Source organism: Pinus tabuliformis, chromosome 8, assembly GCF_031772625.1.
Source record: "Pinus tabuliformis cultivar Carrire ecotype Pingquan chromosome 8, CPIR1, whole genome shotgun sequence".
Lineage (NCBI taxonomy): Eukaryota > Viridiplantae > Streptophyta > Pinopsida > Pinales > Pinaceae > Pinus > Pinus tabuliformis.
This window is the reverse complement of record NC_142294.1, coordinates 1,422,843,314-1,422,865,387: the sequence shown is the minus strand read 5'-3', so window position 1 is coordinate 1,422,865,387 and position 22,074 is coordinate 1,422,843,314. Positions and strand designations below refer to the sequence as shown.

The 22,074-nt window shown below is 36.1% G+C and overlaps 1 protein-coding gene across 1 annotated transcript; it reads left to right on the top strand.

Annotated features, from left to right (window-relative positions):
* The first annotated feature begins 12,618 nt into the window (after positions 1-12,618).
* LOC149240938 (protein AGENET DOMAIN (AGD)-CONTAINING P1-like) lies at positions 12,619-13,412 on the top strand. Its single transcript, XM_089370379.1, has 2 exons — positions 12,619-13,038; positions 13,212-13,412. Exons 1-2 carry the CDS (start codon positions 12,619-12,621, stop codon positions 13,410-13,412), a joined length of 621 nt encoding a protein of 206 aa, XP_089226505.1.
* Positions 13,413-22,074: the final 8,662 nt, after the last annotated feature.

The following is a 22,074-nucleotide window of genomic DNA, read 5'->3' as shown; positions in this document are numbered from 1 at the left end:
TTGGTAATCTTTAAATAAGATGTTTATGGCTTGGTGCGTGAAAAACAGGAACAATATGATGTAATGTGAAGTGAATTTGCGCAGGCGACGTGCATGACATAGCGGCTGGGGCGGATGGCTTTCGCTCCCCCCAGCCGCGATCGAATCCTGCGGCGGTTGCTTGTGGACCCCGCGATTTGGTATTTGCTGGCTTGGGCCTACGATTTGTAACGGCTATGTCTTAAATATTCTGCGTTGGTTATCTGCTGGCTTCGGCCTATGATTATATTCTGCGTTGGTTATCTGCTGGCTTCGGCCTATGATTTGTAACGGCTATACCGTAATATTCTGAATTCTGCTGGCTTCGGCCTATGATTTGTAACGGCTATACCGTAATATTCTGAATTCTGCTGGCTGGCTCTGTTTCACTAATTTTGAAAAGGTATTTTGTGCTTCTTAACATAAATGAATGTGAATACGCATGTACAACATTTAATTTTATTTGCATCAGTTACACTTTCATCTAAATTAACAATTTGAATTAACAATTTCAGTAAGGCACTAGAAATTTTCAATTATTTTAATAGCATGTGAATTTGAATCTTACACAAAACTCTCCCTGCCATTATCTTCTTGTTCTTTACAGTGAAGAGTTGACTGTTGTTTTTCTTTGTAGTGAAGAACATATTATTGTTTTATGGGCTTTGCTAGTCTTTAAACCATAATTTTATGCCTCTTTCACGAAAAGTAGATAAAATAAGTTGTAAGGTGAACAAATTTATGAAGTGACAAGGAATTCGGCATATTATGTGCTTAAATTTGTGTGAATCTACATATAAAGCAATTAATTCTCTTTGTTTATGCCACACTTTCCTGTAAATTGATAAATTGAGTGAACAAATTCAGTAAGGAACTGAAAATTTTCAATTATTTTAATAAGAATTTGAATCTTACACAAAACTCTCCATGCATTTGTCTTGTTTTTCTTTGTAGTGAAATTGTTCTGTCACTATCCCACTGGCTCTTGCAAATCCTAAAACTCTCCATGCGTTTGTCTTGTTTTTCTTTGCAGTGAAATTGTTCCGTCAATATCCCACTGCCTCTTGAAAATCCAATTTAGCAAGGGTGGATTCGATTAGCAGAACTCTCAGGCAGATTGGTTATCTAGGAGGGGATATCTTTGTTGTGTGAACTGGTTAGATATAAATGCATTGATCAGGGATCAGTCATCATCGAATGATCCAAAAATAAAAAAATTGACTATTTGCACAATTTCACCAAATATTTAACTAAAGTTACTTTTATGTGAATGAATGAGAGAAATTGATTTTTAAGTGCCTTTAAACATAAACTTGAAATCTGAACATAAGCATAAACAATAGAGAAAAAAAAAAAGAAGGAAACTCAAAATATTTGATGATGGAGTTCGTCCCTCCTAAACTACATCTCCAGATCTTCTTCCAAGAAAGCATCCACTATATTAAAAACGTTCACAAATCTCTTTACATTAAAATTTTGCCATTCTAGAGAGTGCACACAGACATCAATGGCTACCCTAAGCTGATACGCCTCGACCTCAGCTCTCCAACGCAACTTTCAGATTACAAAAAGCCCAATATTGGCCAAGTTATGCACAAAAAGATATTTACAGACACATATCTCCAGTTCGAGGGCTTCACATCAGAAAACCAACTCTTTTGGTATAGTGGTAAACTTCTTATAATACCCATGGGCAGGTCTTCGGGTCAAACCCGCAGACCTCTCGGGATTTGAAGGACTATACAAAGCTTTTGGTTATAACTTAACTCTATCATTAGAGTTCGGGCGCGCTGTATGTTATAACAACTTTAAACATAGTAATAATAATAGTCCACCATACCCATATATAATATATGGTTTTAGCAACATTAAACCAATAGTCCGCTGCATTTAAAACTCGACCCAAAGTCCTATCAGTGATATAACACGACTCCCTGTGGCATGTGACCAGTTCGCTATTTACCTGCTCCCCGTTGATTATATATTAACTGTTGTCCAATGGTTAAGATTCCCCGCGGCAGTGGCATATGACTTGACCCAGTGGCATTTATATAACCTCTACACAGATTGTTATAACAAATGTTTAAACATAAGTCTTTGGTGAATGGTTTAGGTTGCAGCGCACCGATTTCAGTGGGGCTCCAGAATGCCGATAAACATAGTCCACGGGTTTTGCGGGGCCGCCAGGTTGGAGGTCTCCGCCATCCCTTCGTCCCATGTGCCTTTTAAATAAGCTTTATATATAATATTTTCCCATTGCATTAATAATGTAAAATCGTGGACCAACGGTAAAGTTTTGTGTTGATGTGTGGGAGGTCGCGAGTTTGACCAGCCTGCCAATTTGACCGCTATTCTGTTGACTTTGACTTCCACCTGCGTTGAATTTTACCGCCACTTGTCTTGTTGAGAGACTGCCACTTGGCTTGCAAAGGCCCATTGTTTCCTTGTTGGAGGAAAACTTCATAACACATTTTATCCCTCATCTGGAGGCCATTTTGAAACCAAATATACAACCAGATTCATTGCGACAAGCTCTTTGACTTGGCATTGGTTTTGTGAGCATCCGAGATTGTAAAATTCTGAGCATTTTGAGGATCCTCCTAAATCAGCGAGAGGTCTTTTATTTTTGTGTGAAAATAGGTTCACTTTTTTGGATACATCTTTTGGTAGGTGGAAGCTTGATGCTCTGTTTTGATTGGTTGGAGGTTTATGCTGCCCAAATTTTTGGCCTCGTGGCATGTGTTTTGTAATGTGTTTTTTTGTTTCTTAATTGGTTCCTGACCCTATTTTGGTCAGGTGGAACTTTTGATCTTTGGCAAAATCTGTTCTATTTGTAGAAAGCACCAAAGAAACTCTGCATATGTAACATTTTTTATGTTTGTAAAAGGTTGCATAGAAACAAAAAGGGATTGTTTTATTGATTTTGTTAGTCTTTAAACAATAATTGTATGGCTTATTCTTGAAAAGTAGATAAAATGTGCTCTAAGGCTGAACAAATTTCTAAAGTGACAAAGAGCTCGGCTTCCAGGCAAAGACAAAGTAAATATTTCTTGAATTTCCATTTATTTAATGAGATTTTATAAATTATGTAATTCTTGACATAGATTAATGTGAATCTGTTATGTTAGTGAAGCCGATCATTTCCATTCCATATGATACATTTTCATTTAAGGAAACAAATTTGATAAAACAACACATAAATTTCAATTATTTCTATTGCATGTGAGTTTGAATATTTAAAGTGAATATTATGGCCATACCCTGCCGAGCTTCCCTATTATGGCATCTTCTGGCCGTCGATCTAGACCACTATGAAGAAAAGTGATGGAAGGGTCGCGCTTACAGTGGGAGGCTGCCATGGCTTTTTATGGCCATACACTGTGATGCCATACACTAGTTTACACCAATCCAACATTTGCATTTCGTCTCCAAATATGTTTCAGACGTCTTGTGGGTGTGTATGATTCTGTGGGCTTTTGGAACGTTTTTATCTGGAAAATTGGGATTGTTTTCCCTTTTTGACTACTTCCCTGGAAGCCTCTACCTATGGGTGTTGGTTTTAAGGTGTTCATATGGAATGTTTTTATTCTTATACCACTTTGCTTATAACTACTAGGATATACTGGGTTTTCATAACATGATTTTATACAATCTCCTACACTCTATACTCTATCACATATTGCTTATTTTTGCCCTTGAATTATATATCCTCTATTGTATTTATGTGGCTCATTTTTATCCTCTGATACATTGCCCTTATGCCGTCCATGTCTGATACATTCTTGGATGCTTGGTTTATCATGTTCTCTGAGGAGGGACCTTGGTTGCACTAAAATGTTTTTTCATCCATTTGGGACCAATGGTTGTGCATTTTCTATATTACCAGACCATGCAAACAATTTGGTTTTTGGGTATGTAACTTTTGGATGACTTGCAAGGGCTTTTATTGTTGTTTTTGTAGTTGATGGTCAGTAGTTTTCCCTTTCCTCCTATTCCCCTCGCTTAAATTGGTCATTCGGCTCTGGTTCTTACCTGGTTTAGTTTTCCCGTGTCGGAATCCATTCTATTTTCTGGCAGTTTTCAAATTCTCTAGGATAGGTGGGTGGCATTTACTATCAGGATCACTTGCCATTTACGAAATCTATCTGTTGGACACTTACCCATGTGTTCCCGGATCCTCGTATATCACTCCATTTAATCTGTTTTATTCCTTGTGTCAGTTTCCACCTTTTTGCCCGATTTGTACATCCTCCTAACGGTGTACATACTTTTGGTAGTTTATGGTTTTATTCTCCACACGTATCTGTTTCATCATGAACGTTACCATTCAATTCTCGGGGGGGTGGGGTGTGGTAAATTTTGGACCCTGCATATTTCCTTTCTTATCTACCCATATGTACTTCTCCACTTATTGTTGTCAGGGAGTGCCATTGGGATCCGTTTTGGGTCTTTTCGTGCTTATTGGGGTTATGGCGGGACTCTATTTTGACTCGCCTACCAATGAGGCTCTCATCCGAGCCATGATGGATGTTGAATCACACATTCTGCATACATTAGGTGTTGACCACCAGGGTGGCCCACGATCACTTGATGCTTGGCACACCATTCTAGGTGATGCCTGGGTGCCAGATGGTGACCATGCGTCCCTTCATACGCAGGGTGGCGGACATGTAGCATATGGACGTCATTCCAAACATCGACAGTTTTCCATTAAAACCACCACCCTATCGCATGTATTGTCTTTGGACAATGTTGTATTGATTGACAGAATTACTAGTTTGCAGAAACGCGCTCTCGTAGGATGGTGGTATTTCTCAGAAGTTATTGACCTAGACATGAGAATATAGGTAGAGAACAAGTGGAAGTCGATGCTAGGATACATGCCAACTATTGTGCGTCTGTTGAGAGGCTGGTATATTTTTCATTTTCTAAGTCAGGAGGACTTGGAAAAAATCAAAATTGTGCCATGGATTAATGGTAAGAGTTTCTAGCATTACATCATTGGTACATTGGGTACAATTTGCTACACAACACGCCACAAAACAAGCTCACCTCAGTGAAATTATCGAGATTACATATTGAACTATGGACGAAGGAGGTCCTTATGGATATTGGTAATGCTATAGGCAGATTCATTTATGTGGATACTCGATGCTTGGGAGCTCTTGACAAATGTGTGGCTTGGACCCTGATTGAGAAGGAATATCATGGAGGTTTTTCAGACCATATTGAATTGCATTGGGGGGAGACTCAACTATCTCAGAGATTGTATTTCTAGGGTGTTGCTTTCAATTGCTCTCACTGTCATCACACTGGACACCTATTGGCATTATGCCTTCGTCAGCCGGGTGGTCACTTGCATGGAAGGTCCTTTTCTGATGCATATTCAAAGTCTCAATCTTGCAGTGGTCGGCCTGAGCCAAACATGTGACATGGGTATTCTTCTTCAGGTATTCCACATGGATCTTATCCCCCATCTCTCATGCTTTTGACTCCTCATTAAATGGTTCATCACCCATTTTGGTTCCATCTTCTCCATTATCATCTACGAAGTCTGGGATCCCGACCCCCACTAGTCCTGTTATACGTTCCCGTAAACCCTCTCCAGGATTAATCCCCCCATGTCAGGAAAATCCGACTCCATTCTCGGCTACATATCTAACTCACAACATTCCCTCCACTTCCCAAATCACGTACGTTCCATCTTCATCACCATTTCTTTTCCCAAATCGGACAAAGGGACCTAGAAATAATGTCACTCCGCCAATTTTGCCATTGGACTCACCTACAAACTCAGTTGGCAGTGACTTGGACTTTCTTCTTAATAGGAAATCATTGGACTTGTGAACCCTTACCATACACAAGCCATCTGGCTCTACTACCCCCCACATTAGTCCAATCTTTGCAGGTAACATCACTGTTCGATAGAAACAAAACCGTGGAAGTCGGCATTTTTGGGGTCGTCCCAGGCCTAATACTCTTTCCTCTCCTATGGATCGATTTTTGGTTGATGCATCAATTGCTAACATCCCCCCTTGACAGGGCCCTTGGAGCACGATTTCCCAAGTTGAAGTCTCCATGACATTTATTATATCTCTCAATATCATGGGTTTGGGGGTTGCCCCAAAATATCTAGCCCTCAAGAGTCTTTTCTCCTCTCTTCATCCATATATCATTCTTCTGCAAGAATCCATGCACTCTGTTCCACATGTTGTTCGATATTTTCGGAAAATGTTCCTAGAATGGCATACAACTGCTACTATGGCTGCCGGTCTCTTGGGTGGTTTAGTGGCTATATGGGACCCTCGGTGGGTCAGTATTAAAGCTTATAGATGTTTTGCGGGCATTCTCCTTGAGGGATATATCCGCAGAATGGGTGGTCGCATCCATATTTTGAACACTTATGCTCCATACAGGGATAGGGCCATTTTCTGGGACCGGTTGTTTTCATCAGGTATTATGGAGTTGGCCTCCCTCATTATTGCGGGGGATTTAAACTGTACCATTGGTTTGGATGAAGTATGGGGATGGTCCCGGTAGATTGATCCCTTGGCCGAGATTATTCGTGATGCTATTCTAGCACACAACTTTGTGGATATTTGCCTGGATGAAATGGCTCCCACTTGGGACAATGGTCACACAGGTGAGGCATATGTCTCTTAGAGATTAGAACGGTTTTTAATGCACGGTCAATTGGTTGCTCGTCTGGGAGAGGTGCATGCAGAGACTATTAGTAACTTTCTATCAGACCACAGACCTATTACTCTTGAATGGAGGAGGTTGAATGTTCAACTGGGCATGCCATTTAAATGTAACCGAACCTGGTTAGATGATCCAGAGTTTAACACTATGGTGAGGGAAACATGGCGCCACGAAAATGATAAAGGACCTTCCCTTATGATTCACATACTGGAAAAACTGGAGACCCTCTGCAGGGAGGTCAAAATTTGGTAGAAGAAGAAAAACAAGTCTATGCAAAAGAAATAAATGATATACAATGTGAACTGGATCTTATTCTCCCTTTGATGGCCACAAAAAATCTTCCTGAAGCTACTCGTTCACATATACTGGCCCTGGAATTAAAAAGGAAAAATATCCTAGCTATTGAGGAAGCCACTTGGCATTTGAAGAGCCGGGAAATCTGGATTAAAGAAGGGGATAGAAATACCAAATTCTTCCACTGTTTCGAAAACCATAGGCACAATGCAAATACTATATGGTGGATAAAGGATGCAGATGGGAAATATATGTAGTCTTAGAAGGAGATCTCCATAGCCACAACCTCACATTTCCAAATGGCATATGTCCGTAACAAAAACATTGTTGTCGAAGATCTCATATGGGGGATTGAACATTTCCTGATTATGTATGACCGAGAACCAAATGATGCACTGTACAAAAGTGTCACTGAGGAGGAATTACTTGAGGTCCTTAAATCTTTTAATGGTGATAAAACCCCGGGGCCGGACGGGTGGACAATGGAACTGTTCACACATTTTTTTGATCTGTTCAAAAATGATCTGTTGGACATGGTGGAGGAGTCGAGAAAGAGTGGGGATGTTCACCATCTTATTAAATCCTCTAATATTGCTCTTAACCTGAAGTGCTGTCCTACAACTTGTTTCGTGGACTACATCTCGATTTTGCTGTGTAACCTTATTTACAAAGTCATCTCAAAAACCATTGTTGGGTGTATGAGGGGTACTCTATCACGCCATATATCTCCAGAGCAGCATGGGTTTCTACAGGACAAACAAATACATGACGTTGTTGCAAATGCACAAGAATGTATGCATTCGATTCATACAAAACATCTCAATGTTGCCATTATGCAAGTGGATCTGCAGAAGGCATTTGATTGCCTGGATTGGGGATACCTCAGACTGGTCCTTTTCAAAATTGGCATTCAACCCAGATGCGTTGAATGGATTATGGCGTGTGTGGTTAATGTTGATTATTCTGTGATTATAAATAGATACCCTACAAAATTCTTCCGGGCTGGACGAGGACTTAGATAGGGTTTCTCTTTGTCTCCGCTTTTATTTATCTTGGCTATGGACGGTTTGAGCTTGCACATTTGAAAAGCGGTGGAACGAGACCAATTCCAGGCTCTGAAGATGGGTAACAACATCAAAATATCGCATGGTTTCTTTGTTGATGACGTGCTCATCATGGGTATGTTAAATTGATTTGCATGGTTGTGCCTTTTTCATATTTTCAGGAAATTTGCTAATGCTACTGGTTTGCATATGAATGTACATAAATCTATTATCTTTCATGGAGTTTGTGATTTGGACATCATTGCATATATAAGAAATTTGTTTGGAATTGGAGCTGAGATGATGGGAAATGGTATGAAGTACTTGGGGTACCATATCAAACCCTGTAAATATAGGAATGTTGACTAGCAATGGCTTGTGGATAGATTTTTTAAGAAGATATCGGGGTGGGAATATAGATGTCTATCCCTAGGGGGTCGAGTCATCCTTACCCAAGCTGTCCTTAACCAATTGGGGGTGTACTGGGCACATCTTTATCATATCCCTGCCACCATCTTTAATTGTCTTAACTGCATTATGGCTAACTTTATAGGGGGGGAAGGGGGGATTCAAGAACATAAGAAATATCATTGGTTTAAGATGTCCAATATCACATTGCCAAAGGTCATGGGTGGTTGGGGGATTTTAAACCTTTGTCACTTTGGATGGGCGTTATTGATCAAATCTCTATGGAGGGTTTTTTTTGGGTTTGGAACATGGAGTCGTGTCATCAGACATAAATATATAAAGGACCATGATTTCTTATTTTGGTTCTGAAAGAGTTCTATTGGAGCTATACATGGATGAGCTATCTGGCTCAACTTTCACAAAGTTGTTAATATCTTTCTACAACATCTGGCATGGAACATGGGATCGGGTCACATAATTCTCATTGGAATAGATCATACTCTAGGTGCTGGTAATGATGTTAAGATCTCTGAGAGGCTCATACAATACTTAAATGGAAGAGGCATATATTTCTGGAGTCAATCCATTACACAATGGAGGGGTCCATGCCTGGTTTGGAAAATGTACAGAGGTTGGGTCTATTTTGACATTGGGCACTGGAATGGAACCAGATTGTAGCTGGTATGAAACAACTTGGGATATGCCATGCGGGCATTCATGACAAGCTAATTTGGACAGGAAAGATGAAGACTGGAAACATTTTTGTTATTGATACATATCTCACTCTCTATTCCGAGGATGCTCAACAGAGGGAGAAACATGTTCTATTTGCCTTCTGGAAAACCAAAATCCCAAACAAAATCATCCTTTTTACCTAGTTTGTTTTTCATAATAAAAATCTCACTTAGGAGAACTTGCAGAAGAGGTAGTGGCAAGGTCCCAGTATTTGTTCTATCTGCAAAATGGAAGCAAAAAATAACAATCACATTTTCCTCAAGTGTCAACATACGGTTCAGGTATGGAAAAGGCTGTCTTCACATATCGGTTTTCCATACATTCAATATGATTGCATTGTGGATTGCTTGAAGTGGTGGAGCTCTTAGGAGTCTGATTGGAGAACCATTCCACTTATTCCTTTTTGGGAAATATGGAAGTGGAGAAATATATGCATCTTTCAGAATTATAAGGGAGATTTCTATAAGGTAATTGAAAGTACTTTAATTAATCTTACATTGCACATTTCTGTTGAATCATGGTCCAAAAATCCACGACACGAGAGGACTAATCTTTAGATGGAATATCCAATGGGATTTTTTGATGGTGCTGCACAACAAAACACATGTGGTTGTGGTTTTTGGATTGCCATCTCAAATGAATTGACATACAGGACTCACTGGCATGGGGGAAGTGGCACTAATACCAGGGTTGAAGAAATGGCCTTATGGGGCCTCCTATGGTTTACCAACTTCCTTCATATCCCTCTCATACATATCTATGGGGATTCCAAAATCATTATTGATCAGATTAAGGGCAGTGCAAACATCAACAATCCATTGTTACTTGGCTGGTTGAGGAGAATTGAACTTCTATGGAAACAACACAACAATTCTACTATCATGCATGTTGGCAGAGAATAGAACAAGGAAGTTGATGAACTTTCAAAGAGGGGATTACTAGATAACTTTGGTAAAATGCGCTTGGAAATAATTCCGAATCATAATGTTTTAGATGTAGGAGACTTTCCATTTCCTGGGTATGTTCTATATCCCATTTTTGTTTTTGTATATTTTGTATGTCTACTAGTCTTAGTACCTGTCAGTTCAATCACATTGGATGGAAGGACGTGCTGCTAGTTTTTTTGCTCGAACAGATGGTATGGAGGTGGAGAAGATATGCCGAGTGCATGCTTTATTTTGGGCAGTTTTTTGTTGCAAACAATTGTGTCCTTGTATGTTTATATTTCTGGATGTGAATTGGGTTTATGGACTGTTTACATTTCCATAATATGTTTTGTTTATGGCAATATTTCGATGGAATGTTGGATATGCATTCCCAGATGGACATTGTATGATGAAGAAATTTTGTATATATCCTAAATATTGATCATATAATATAATATATCAAACTTTTTTAGTACGCGAAACAAAAAAAAAAAATCAAATATTTTGGAACACCTGAATCAAATTTGTCTATTTTGAACTATATTTATCCAAAATTCTTAGTGCGTTTGCTTTCATTTCATTTTGTTTTGAAATGCAGTATTGGTATTGTATAGTCTTTGCCAGTTTCTAGACTATTACTTTATGGCTTATTGCAGAACACCTGAATCAAATTTGTTTGTTTTGAACTGTATTTATCCAAAATTCTCATTGCGTTTGCTTTCGTTTTTTTTGAAATACAGTATTGATATTTTATTGTCTTCGCCAGTTTTTAGGCTATTACTTTATGACTTATTTCGCTAAGAGTAGAGAAAAGATCTTGTATTGTGAAACAAAATTGTAAAATCACAAGGAACTCCATGGGAACTGTTACTGCAAACATTCACATGGACCTTAGTCTCCTTCATTAAGATCAGAATTTAATTCGCAAGTTTATATGTGGATCTTCTCGAGTAAAAACAAAGCAATCCTTTCAATTTTCTCAAGCAAGCAATTGGAAAGCAATCTTTTCAAGTATTACAAATATGTGTGCAGAGTCCTGATGTAAATGTTTTCTGTATTTCTTATTTATCATTTTGTCAAATTTTAATGTTCTGTATTTCTTAATTAACGTTGAAGCTCCCATGGGCTGACGCCATTGGAAAAAACAAAGACACGATTTCAGAGTTTGTCTTTCTCAGCTGAATGAAAGACCACCAGAGTGGAGTTTGAATCACGCGGTGAGATGTTTGAGTGCAGTTGGAGTGGAGGGTGGAGTGCTCAGAGATGGAGAGGTAGTTTTTTTTAGAGAGGAATTATTTGGATGGTTAAAGGTAGTTGGAATTTGTGTAATCATGTTTTTGATGATGGAAATAAATTCAGCACCATCAAAAACATCTAAAACACTTAAAAGAATTTCACAAATTTTACTTAAATTTTACAAAAATTGATACAAATTTTTTTTAAAATACAAGTATATATATATACAAATTGCAATAGAGAGTGCTACATGATGATGGAGGAGATAGAATGAAAACGGAGAACGAAGCCATTGCCAGCAGAGGCGGAGGCGGAGGGAGGACTGAGTTATGAATGGTTTGAGCAGCGGCCAACCAACGAAAATGGATTGTGTTGATTGGTTGGGTGAACAGTCTCTACTCACCACACGCCCCCAAAGAAAGGATGCCCGTAAAGTAAATGCTGGCGTAAATATTTATGATTTTGTGAAAATAAAATTTATAATATAGCTTACTATATTATTAAAATAGTTCAATTTAATTAGAGATGAAATGTTTTTTAGGTAATATAATTTTGGCAGTATTGTAATTGTAATTTATTGTTTTCTAATTTATTGTTGTTTAAAATTAATTTTTAAAATATATGGATAGATTTGTACTTTTAATTTTTTTAAATTTAAATTTTGAAAATTAAATAATTTTTAATTTTTAATTTTTATTTAATTTTAATTTTAAGCAAAATTAACTAGAAAAGAAATATTTAATTTTATTAAAATTATTGATTTAATTTTGCACAAAATAAACGAATACTTATATTACAAAAAAATTTGTCAATCAGTTAAACTGACTGTTAAAATGACTTGATTTTTATACAAAACATGCAGTTAAAAATCATTAATTTTTAAATTAAAATGTTCTGAAATCCCAAACCTCCAGAGACTCCCACTTCCATAAATAAAGCAGTGATGCATGAATTCCCTTTTGCGTTGGTCTCTAGTTTGGGGAGAACATGCATAGGAGGGCTTGCTTTCGTGTAACTCACAGTCATATATGGCTGCATATTTTTAGGCGGGTGTGCTTTTCTTTTATCAGAACTCACCATTATATATGGGGAGCACCGAAGGCAATTTTGGTTATATTTTATTGTTTGCTGAAACCCTCCAGATTCGAAGGGAATTGATCGCGTGGTGTGGTGTTCAGAGACATAATCCATCTGTTTGAATGTATTTTTGATAATTTCCCATCCAATAATTTGGCAGTGTTGCAGGAGGTAGAAATATGGATTTGACGGAAGGAATGAGGGTTGAGGTGTGCAGCAGTGAGGATGGTTATGGCGGGGCCTGGTTTGAGGGAGTTATCGTTGCTGTTACAGCAAATGGCTGGCGTTGCAAGATACGATATGATAAATTTGTGACGAATGATGGAAAACCATTGGAGGACGAGGTGTGGCTGCACAGTGAAGTGAGACCAATTCCACCCCACATTCACTTGCCTCTCCATTGCTCAGCTGGCGACGCAGTGGAAGCTTATGACACCGACTGCTGGTGGCGCGGCTTCATCGTCAAATTGCTTACAGGCGCAGAAGAGAAGCTTTGGGCGGTCTACTTCCCTGACACTCGCACTCTCAAGGCATACCCCCATTCAGATTTACGCCCAGCCCAAGATTGGCTCCAGGGAAACTGGGTCTTGGCGCTTCAGGTTCTACTCTTAATCTATAACACTGATTCCCATAACAATGGGCTTTTCTTAATATATAAGACTGATTCATGCAAGGTTTTTGTGATCTGGTGGTAAAAACTATTTGAATAACTATATTAAATTACGGTTTGTATTGTACTTTGGTTAAGTAATTAATATTAAACCGTGTGCAGGAAAATATAGCAGTGATAGAGCAAGTAGTCCGGTATTTTGCTCTCGACAACTTGGAAGAAATTCCTCTCACATCAAGCGGAGAAGGCGACGGAAAGAAAGGGAGACAGGCTGTCAAGGGAAGAAGAGGTTGTGGCAAAGGGAAGAAGTTGAATACGATTGAACGATTGTTAAGACGACAGTGTCTGGTTGAAAAACGCTAGAATACCCAAAAATGCTGTACTTTCAACTCTAAATTCTCTCGACAGAGTTCTCAAGAGAAGCGGGATTTGTAGAATGAACAGTAAATCAAAGCACTTGAAGTTTAGCTGGACGACAAGACACAAATGGGACTTCATTCAATAGTTTGGACCACACAGAAATTAGTCTCAGTTTTTTTGGGTGATAGCTAGATCAGTGTGCCCCTTCTATTTTTATATAGGATTTCCACATTTTTTTTCAAAGAAAAAAAACCATATAGGATTTCCACAGTGAATAGATAAATTTCTATATTGTAAAGTTATGAGTAATTTTGACTTCAAAAATTGTTACACACTGCAGAAATCTGGGATGAATTGATATTATTCAACCGATTTTTTTTTTGTTTTTTTTTTTAAATAGAGTTTTTAATGACTTGTACATGAAATCTTATCTATCCAACAAAAAGGGTTGGTCATTTCTTATTAATTTTTCTTTTCCCTAGAGAAAAATATACTCTTGACATTTCAACTTAGTCAAACTCACTTAACAATAAAAGGAACGTGTATATGCTTTTATAGCTGAGAGAAACGTTTCTATATTTATATTTAAATCTATCATTAATTTACTTTAAAGAATTTACAAAATAGTCAGAAAAATAATGGAAATTTGGGTAAGATTATGGTAAAATCTAGATTACAGTTGTCAAATATTAAGGTTTCCGGTGCCTAAAAGTTTTTGAAGGCACTGAATCCACTTCAATCATTAAAAAATGATTTAAACATTTCAGCACTCTAATTTTTTGAAATTTGTAAAAATGATTTAAACATTTCAGCACTCTAATTTTTTGAAATTTGTTTTACCAGATTTTAGCAAAAAATCTGTCTTCTAAGTGAATTTGTGGCATTGATAAAAACATCCATATCAATTTAGAGAAAGGTTTTTATATTTATATTTTATATTTAAAACTATCAATTCACTCCCAACTCAAAATGCTTTCGTCTAAATCATTATTGGCAAAGGACATGTACTCCATGGATTCAGCACCATCAAAAACCTCTATAGCATCCAAAAACTTAAAATTAAACAACAGTAACCAAAACTTTAAAAATTTCTCCCAAATTTTATTACAGTTTTACCAAAATTTCTATCATTTTCCTAACTAGTCTGTAAATTTCTTAAACTAGCCAATTCTCTCACGTACTCTAATAAATGAGATCAATAGTAACGAGTCACAATGTACACATACACCTATGGGAAAAATAAATGCGATAGTGACGAGTCACAATCTACACATACACCTATGGGAAAAATGAAGAGATAAATTTGTTCAGTTTAAAAACAATGAGTGGACTTTTATTTTTACCAAGTAATTATTTAACCATAAATGAAACAAGATCATTAAACAAAGAACTACTTTTAAATATAAAGTATAATTTTATTTTGTAATTTTTTTTTGCATTTGTGTTATCTAAATAATAGAAAAATCACAATTTTTTATTTTTTAAATTATATTTTTGAATGTATAAATAGATTTGATACCTATTGGAACACTTCAGATTATATAGGCTTAACCACTTAGATTTATAATTTCAACAATTTCTAGTTTGATTTCTAGTAGAATTAGTGAAAAAATATCCCAAACATAGAAGTGCATGAGACTTCTTTGTTTGTGGGGAATAAGGCTCTCCACAACCATTTGATTGAACAATTTTAAGCCCTCAATTGAGCAATTTTTAAGAACTTGATCGAGTTGTTGAGGCGCTTAAAAATAGCTCAATTGAACATTTAAACAAACCCTCAAACCAACTTCTCTATAACCTCGGTCTAGGTCTGAAATTTTAAAATTTATGTAAATATCAATAATGATATGCAAACTTCAAAATTGTAATTATTTGATAGTTTAAAAAAAAACCAAATTTAATTACTAATTGCATTTAATAAGTAATTAACAATGGTGTGGATTAATTTCTCATTACATTTATATCATTTTGGTATATAGATTTGAGTGTAGTAATAATTCGAAATTAGTGAACGCCAATAAATTAGATTATGTCGGGCAAATAAATTATTCATCTGCCAAACATTTTCTTATTTAATCATACAACTAAAATAAAATAAGAATATGTTCCTGTGTAATAGGTGAAATAAAATTTTAGAGACAAAACGAAATACAACTTAAAGCATAATCTTAAAAATTATAATTTATCTCATTTTTAAGGAGGGTATGGAATTTTTATACATGTCTAACAAGGGACATGGAATTTTATTATATATGTTTCAATTTTGAAAAGTTTGAGTTATGTATTTTGTTGAACTTAATGGTGAGTTTATCATATATCTTTTTAGAGCAAGTACTCCAGGTTTTTTTTAGAGTAAACTATAATCTAGAGCTTTATGGATCAAAGAATTCTAGACGGATAAGAAGAATAGTGATTCTATAGTTAGGTATTTATGACTTTCTGTGATAATTCCATACACCCCAAAATATGCTTGCTAACTATAGTTAAAAAGCTAAACAGTTCCTAAAGACAGTCATTGTCATTAGTAGGGTAGTTTGTGATGAGTTTATTTATGGAAATGTGGCTTAAATCTAATGCATTTCACTGTAATGTATCAAAACCGTTTTAATATATTAGCAACAATAAATTAAAACATTTGTTGATTTCCGTGCTAAGAACCATTGACCTCTAAGTTATTTATTTGACAGCACATAATAACCAGATACTCAAAATATTTCACTCTTGACTTAGGAATCATGAGTTTGTACAAGTCAAGGTCCAGTGGGACCAATATAGCTCAGGGTCAGCTACCTGGGAAGATGCAGATGTTATTTTAATGACTTTCCATATTTTCTTGATTAAAATGTGTGGTGAACTAATTAGGAGTGCTTACTTAGCTAAGACAGATACTTTTATGGAGCATCTAAATCATGTTTTATTGTTTAAACATTATGATACATCTAAATCGTACACTATGATTTCAGTTTAGTTTAATTAATTGTTATGATGTTGAGTATAATGTTACATGAGGTTTCGTGATATAATGGTAGGAGGATAATAATGCACATGTGGTTCTTATAGTGATGATGTATCCTTATGATGATGATGATATGCATAGGCATTATGATGTTATGTTGAGGTATATTGACATATTCATTTACTACATGATGATAGGTATTTAATGTTGAATACTCATAATGGATATGATATGCATAAACGTGGCATATGAATTATGATGCTATAATATGAGGTTTATTGACATGTGGTTCATTTATTATGTGAAGTCATGATATGTCTTTGATGCAAATATGTTGATGTTATAACTTATGATGGTATTTCATGAGGTGAAGCATGTGATAGTTGCATACAAATTTATGACATGCATGAGCATGCAGTTTGTTATTATTCATAATGTTGTGATTAACAATGATGAATGTTCTCATGATGACATACAAGACTTGGCATATGGATTATTTTCTATGATACTATGATGGTATATCTAATGCATTGGTTGCATGTCGAGGTGTGAGGATTGACAGGACTCCACAAATGGCCCGAGAGGGCTGGTTTATTTCATGATCTCGTGCGAGCCTATACGCACGAGGGAAAATAAGTAACACCATATGGGCTAGGGACAAACTCAGTCAACACTAGATATGGCAGTGGTTCCTTTGTCTTGTATAGCTCTTGGTGGATGGCTCTTGAGGGCTATGGGACCATCTTGAGGAGGCCAAGTGCCTGATATTGAAGGCTAGGTGCCTAGTATTGTATTGGAATGCCGAAGTTTGGTAGGGGTATAAAGACTTCAATGCCGGGGGTTGTGCGCCTTACTGAGTTGGGGAGGGAGTGGGCCAACCTTGCGAGATGCCCGGAGACATTGAGCACTGTATCGGATGCCTGCCTTGGGGCAGATGAGGTTTGAGTTAGGCGCGAGCCTTGGGGGCCAGCCTTGGACTAGGATACAGACCGAGGAGGCTTATGCCTGGTTCCAAAAGTGGGAAAAAGGATAGAGATTCCTTGGGATTTCCCGAGTGTTGTGAAACTTTCGATGCCTGCTGGTTATACTAGTTCAATGGAGGGTGTCGGGGCTATTACATGAAGTAATAAATAACAAAATAAATGTAATGTCCCATAATAATAAATAATAAAAAATAGTAATAGTAAATAATAAATAATATAATAAAATATTAAATAAATAATAAACAATAAATAAAAAATAGTAATAGTAAATAAATAATATATAATAATAAATTAATTAATTAATTACATGGTCTAAATAAATATAAGTAAAAATAAACAAGAAAGCATTAAAAATCAGTAAAGCTATCAAAAAGTAAAAACAAAAGAAATAAAACAAGAAAGCAGTAAAGTTGCATGTTGAGACATGGAGTGTGTGCATGTGGTTTCCCTTCCAAGGTTTGCTCTATTTAATAGATGGTGAGGAAGATGAGAGGCATTCCATCATCCATTCTCTTGGAGAATAGTGTTATGAGACAAAGGATACCCTGGTAGTAGTACGTTGATTAAGGGCTTGGGGGTGGCCAGTTGTAGCAAGATTTTATGCAATTGAGCCTATGGTTGGGTGGAGAGTCATCCCCAAGACTTTGTTGCAGTTAACAGAATTCAACTAGAATCCAACTAGCGTTCCACAGGTAGGTTGTCTCTACTCATATATTTTGAATTTAATTTTAATTAGTTGATAAATTGCGTGTTGATTATAAATCGCATGATTAATCTAATTTATTACATGTTTTTATTTTGGGGTTGTTACAGAAAGTTATAATTATAATATAGTTGTAATGGATGCAATGGTATCTACGGCTATATAACTTTCTCAACATGTAGAATGTGATTGCAGTCAATTTTGTGCTCAGTCTGCATGACGCAATAGCATTAAACCAAGTTCGTGGTGGAAAACAAAGGGGCCTTGAAAATCCGGTGGACTGGCCACATGCACATAGGCTTCATTGATAAATCAATACCATATCATGTGCATTCATATTGGGGCATAAAAAAATGAGGAAGCGGGTAAAGGGTTTTATGTTGTATAGAAATATGTGTATTATAAGGTATTGTTTATACAATACATTGGCTTCCATGAGGCAAAAAAACAAGTGGAATGGAGAAATAGAGTTGCAGGATTACTGTGGGAGTGAGAAAGAAAAATCTATGGTAATATTAGGTCCATAATAGCATAATATTAAAACCTATGGCCCTAGTATTGACATCCAATTTATGGTAATTTTAAATTCTTAAAGTAAAAGTGACATTCTCCTTTATCTTTCATTTTCACCCTTTTACTTAAAATTTTAACATTACCATGAAATGACTCAAGATGTTTGAGAGTGTTTCTGACCTCATTAGATTTCATATGGAGAAAGTAGAATTTTAGATCTCACTCAAAATCCAAGAGACTTATTAGTTTCTCAGGATTTCAGGATTAGGGGGATTGTAATGTTTCCATTTGATTTTGTCATGTACTAGGGTATGGAACCTGTATTTAATCAATATAACCAAGCCCTCTATGTACGTTGATGTTAGTAGCATTGGTTGTCAAACTCCTCTATCATGACCCTACTAAAAATGTACCCGTCACTCAAACAAAATCTTTACTTGACATGCTATGTTTTTCTATCTTATGCTAATTCTTAGAGGGTGATATTAACGATAAATATCCCAAGATACACAATGATTTTGACGATATGTAGGTAATTGTTGTAGCATGAGTTTTTTGGATGCTAGGGGCCATCCAGAGCTTATTTGCTGATATATTTTTGGTTCAGAAATGGACTGCGCTAGATGTTATTATGGTTATGTGAACCCTCACATGCTATATAAATGAGAACTTGTAATTTGTAGACATGTGGTTGATGAAGATTTTAACCACTAGATGAATGATGTTTTATGGTTTAATCCATGTTCTTACATTTTTTATCACAAATTCATCATTTTACATGATTTTGATGACATATATGCATCAAAATATATAAAAATATTTATTATATAAAATGCACTCCCAAAATCGCTCCCATCTTGAGAGCTTTTGAAAATGTCACTCCTCGCTCCTGCTTCCACTCCCACTTCCTATTTTTACTCCCACTTTCTGCTCCCGCTCTCAAGAAGCCTTGCTAAAGAACATACATCCATCACATTACTAATACCTCTATGATCTATGTCTAATGGGGCAGTAGAGAAGACAACACATATGGCACCTTCACCCATTCCTTACATTAGTGATGAATAGGTTGAATGAAAGTGAAGGAGACAACATATCGACTATTGCTTGGTAGAGGGCACATGCATGCCACAAGATATAGTGAAATAGGCTATTGTTTGGAAGAGGGTGCATGCATGCTAAGGGCACACATGTCAGACCTTTAGTTAATTCGAATTTAGATGTTGTTTCAAATTTAGCAATTTTAGTTTTGGATAGAGTTTTCCTTTTGTTATTTTTAGCATGCATGATCTATTCTTACTAAGAAGGTGCAAATACTTAGTCAATTAGAATACTTATGCATGATAAATTCCCATCTTAGGTAGACGACACAGATCTCAAGGAAGGGATGCATGCTTGCATGCCCGAGTTCATCTTTTGATGGAGACACATTAACTTGGCACTCTTACCATGCAACTATGGTGAACTAGTTGATTAAATTGGGGCTATGATTTGACAAAGTCCAACTAGATAGGATTTTGCATGTGTCCATATTCATTGTACTTTCTCTCCTCTTCCTATTCTATAACCGAGATGAAAGGTGCGCCATTGTGTTGGTTATCAAGTTTTTGTTTTGAAATGTTGTAGTGTATCTTTTTCAGTATTCAATAGAAGATAAATGCGATTGAGATTTCAAATCTACGTATTTTCCATTCAAATTGTCCACAATATGTATTTGTAAATCAGTCAACTTATATTTGCCTCTTTTCTATTGAAACTTTCAAGTTTTCAGCTACCTAGTATTTAGGTTATTCTTTTTAGGTGATTCTACTTACCATTGTTAATGAAAATAAATGGATATAAATATCAAGGGGTATAAAAAGTGTTAATGAAAAAATGGATACCTACAATATCTAGTGAAAGGAGGGCAGGGAAAATTTAAAAAACCCCCCTAAATTTATATGTATAATAAATGGGCGAATCTCCATGGTACACATGAAAATGGAAGGTGATTTTATCAATAATATAATATGTATATATAATTTTTTGGTGAATCTCTCACCAGGCATGGCGAATATTTTACTCAATTATAAAATCTTGTAATATCTTGGCGAGTCTTTCACTAAATAATAAAACTTTGTAAAGTCCTAGTGAATCTTAGCATTGTGAATTCTTAGAGAATTTTTTGAAAAAGTATAAAACCATATATGACAAGAGCCACATGGTGGCAATATCACTGTTTTTTTTTTCACATTTCCACGACATGGAACTTGTTTATAAAATTATAAAAAAGCCAACCAAGTCCCTTATAATATGCAGGTAAGATTATAACAAAGTCTGATACCTCTACTATGCTTGTCTTCATTCAAGTGTCATAGCTGCTATACTTAACACTGTGAATCACAACTCTCTCAAAACTCAATTCTATAATGTAATAAAACCTTTGGAAATTGAATCTGACAAATCTATAAAAAGGATTAGTGAAATAGAAGCTTTTGTGAATGAGCCCACTAACTATCACTGCTAAACAATCAATCTATACTATGAAGTCTTCCATCTTGATCACAATCGTGCTCACGATCAAGGGAGTGCGACCACCTGGCCTGACATAATGGCCATCATAGCTTCCAATAATCAACAACCACCTTGCAAGGACATCCTAGCTTATGTCTCATGAATTTTATTCATCAATCTTAACTGATATAAATCTTATAAAGATAATATTAAAATCCTCTCCAGATTCACTATTAATACAAGGGTAAAGGAAATTTTCTAGCTCAAGGCACTAGCCAATACCAACTTTGGTATCTGTGACCCCTTTGTGGGGATGCACCTACCCTACCCCGTTGGGTTTCTGCCTTGTAATATAGTTCAAGGATCACAAAACTTTCTAATATTCCTACTCCATTATACACACTTTATATGCTATACATAGTGAATGGAAAAGAAGCATTATAGAACACACAATTTCATAGAAGGAAGAAAAATCTTAGCCAGTTCAATATCAAAATCTTAACCACTGATTAATAAAGAATATCAAGTAGTGTAATGAATTGTTCCGAGTTATTTATTTACAAGCTGTAAAGAATGTAGTGGAATGGAAAATATTACTTAGGCAACCCTTCAATATTTTCTACTAATATGTCTGTGCATGTACATATGAAATTAAGAGCATTGTTGAATACAAAGTTTCCTTTTCTTGCCTCAATTTTGACAAATCAGTGTGAAATCAATGTCACTTTCAATCTCCTTTCCTGTGTGGATGTTTTGACAAATCAATGTGAAATGAAAGTCACTTTGAACTTCCTTTCCTGCAAGGGATCACATCCACAGTTGATTAGTAAAAGATAATCTACTATATATTATGTTCAAGAAATTGATTGCAATCTACAGTGGAAATGAGACCTGAATTCTTATTCTGAATTTGAATATCTCAGGACAACATAAGAGATAAAAATGCATATGGCCTTAGTAGCTAGAAAACAATCACTCCATCATTACAAGACCACCTAGATTTCGGCACTTAATCTA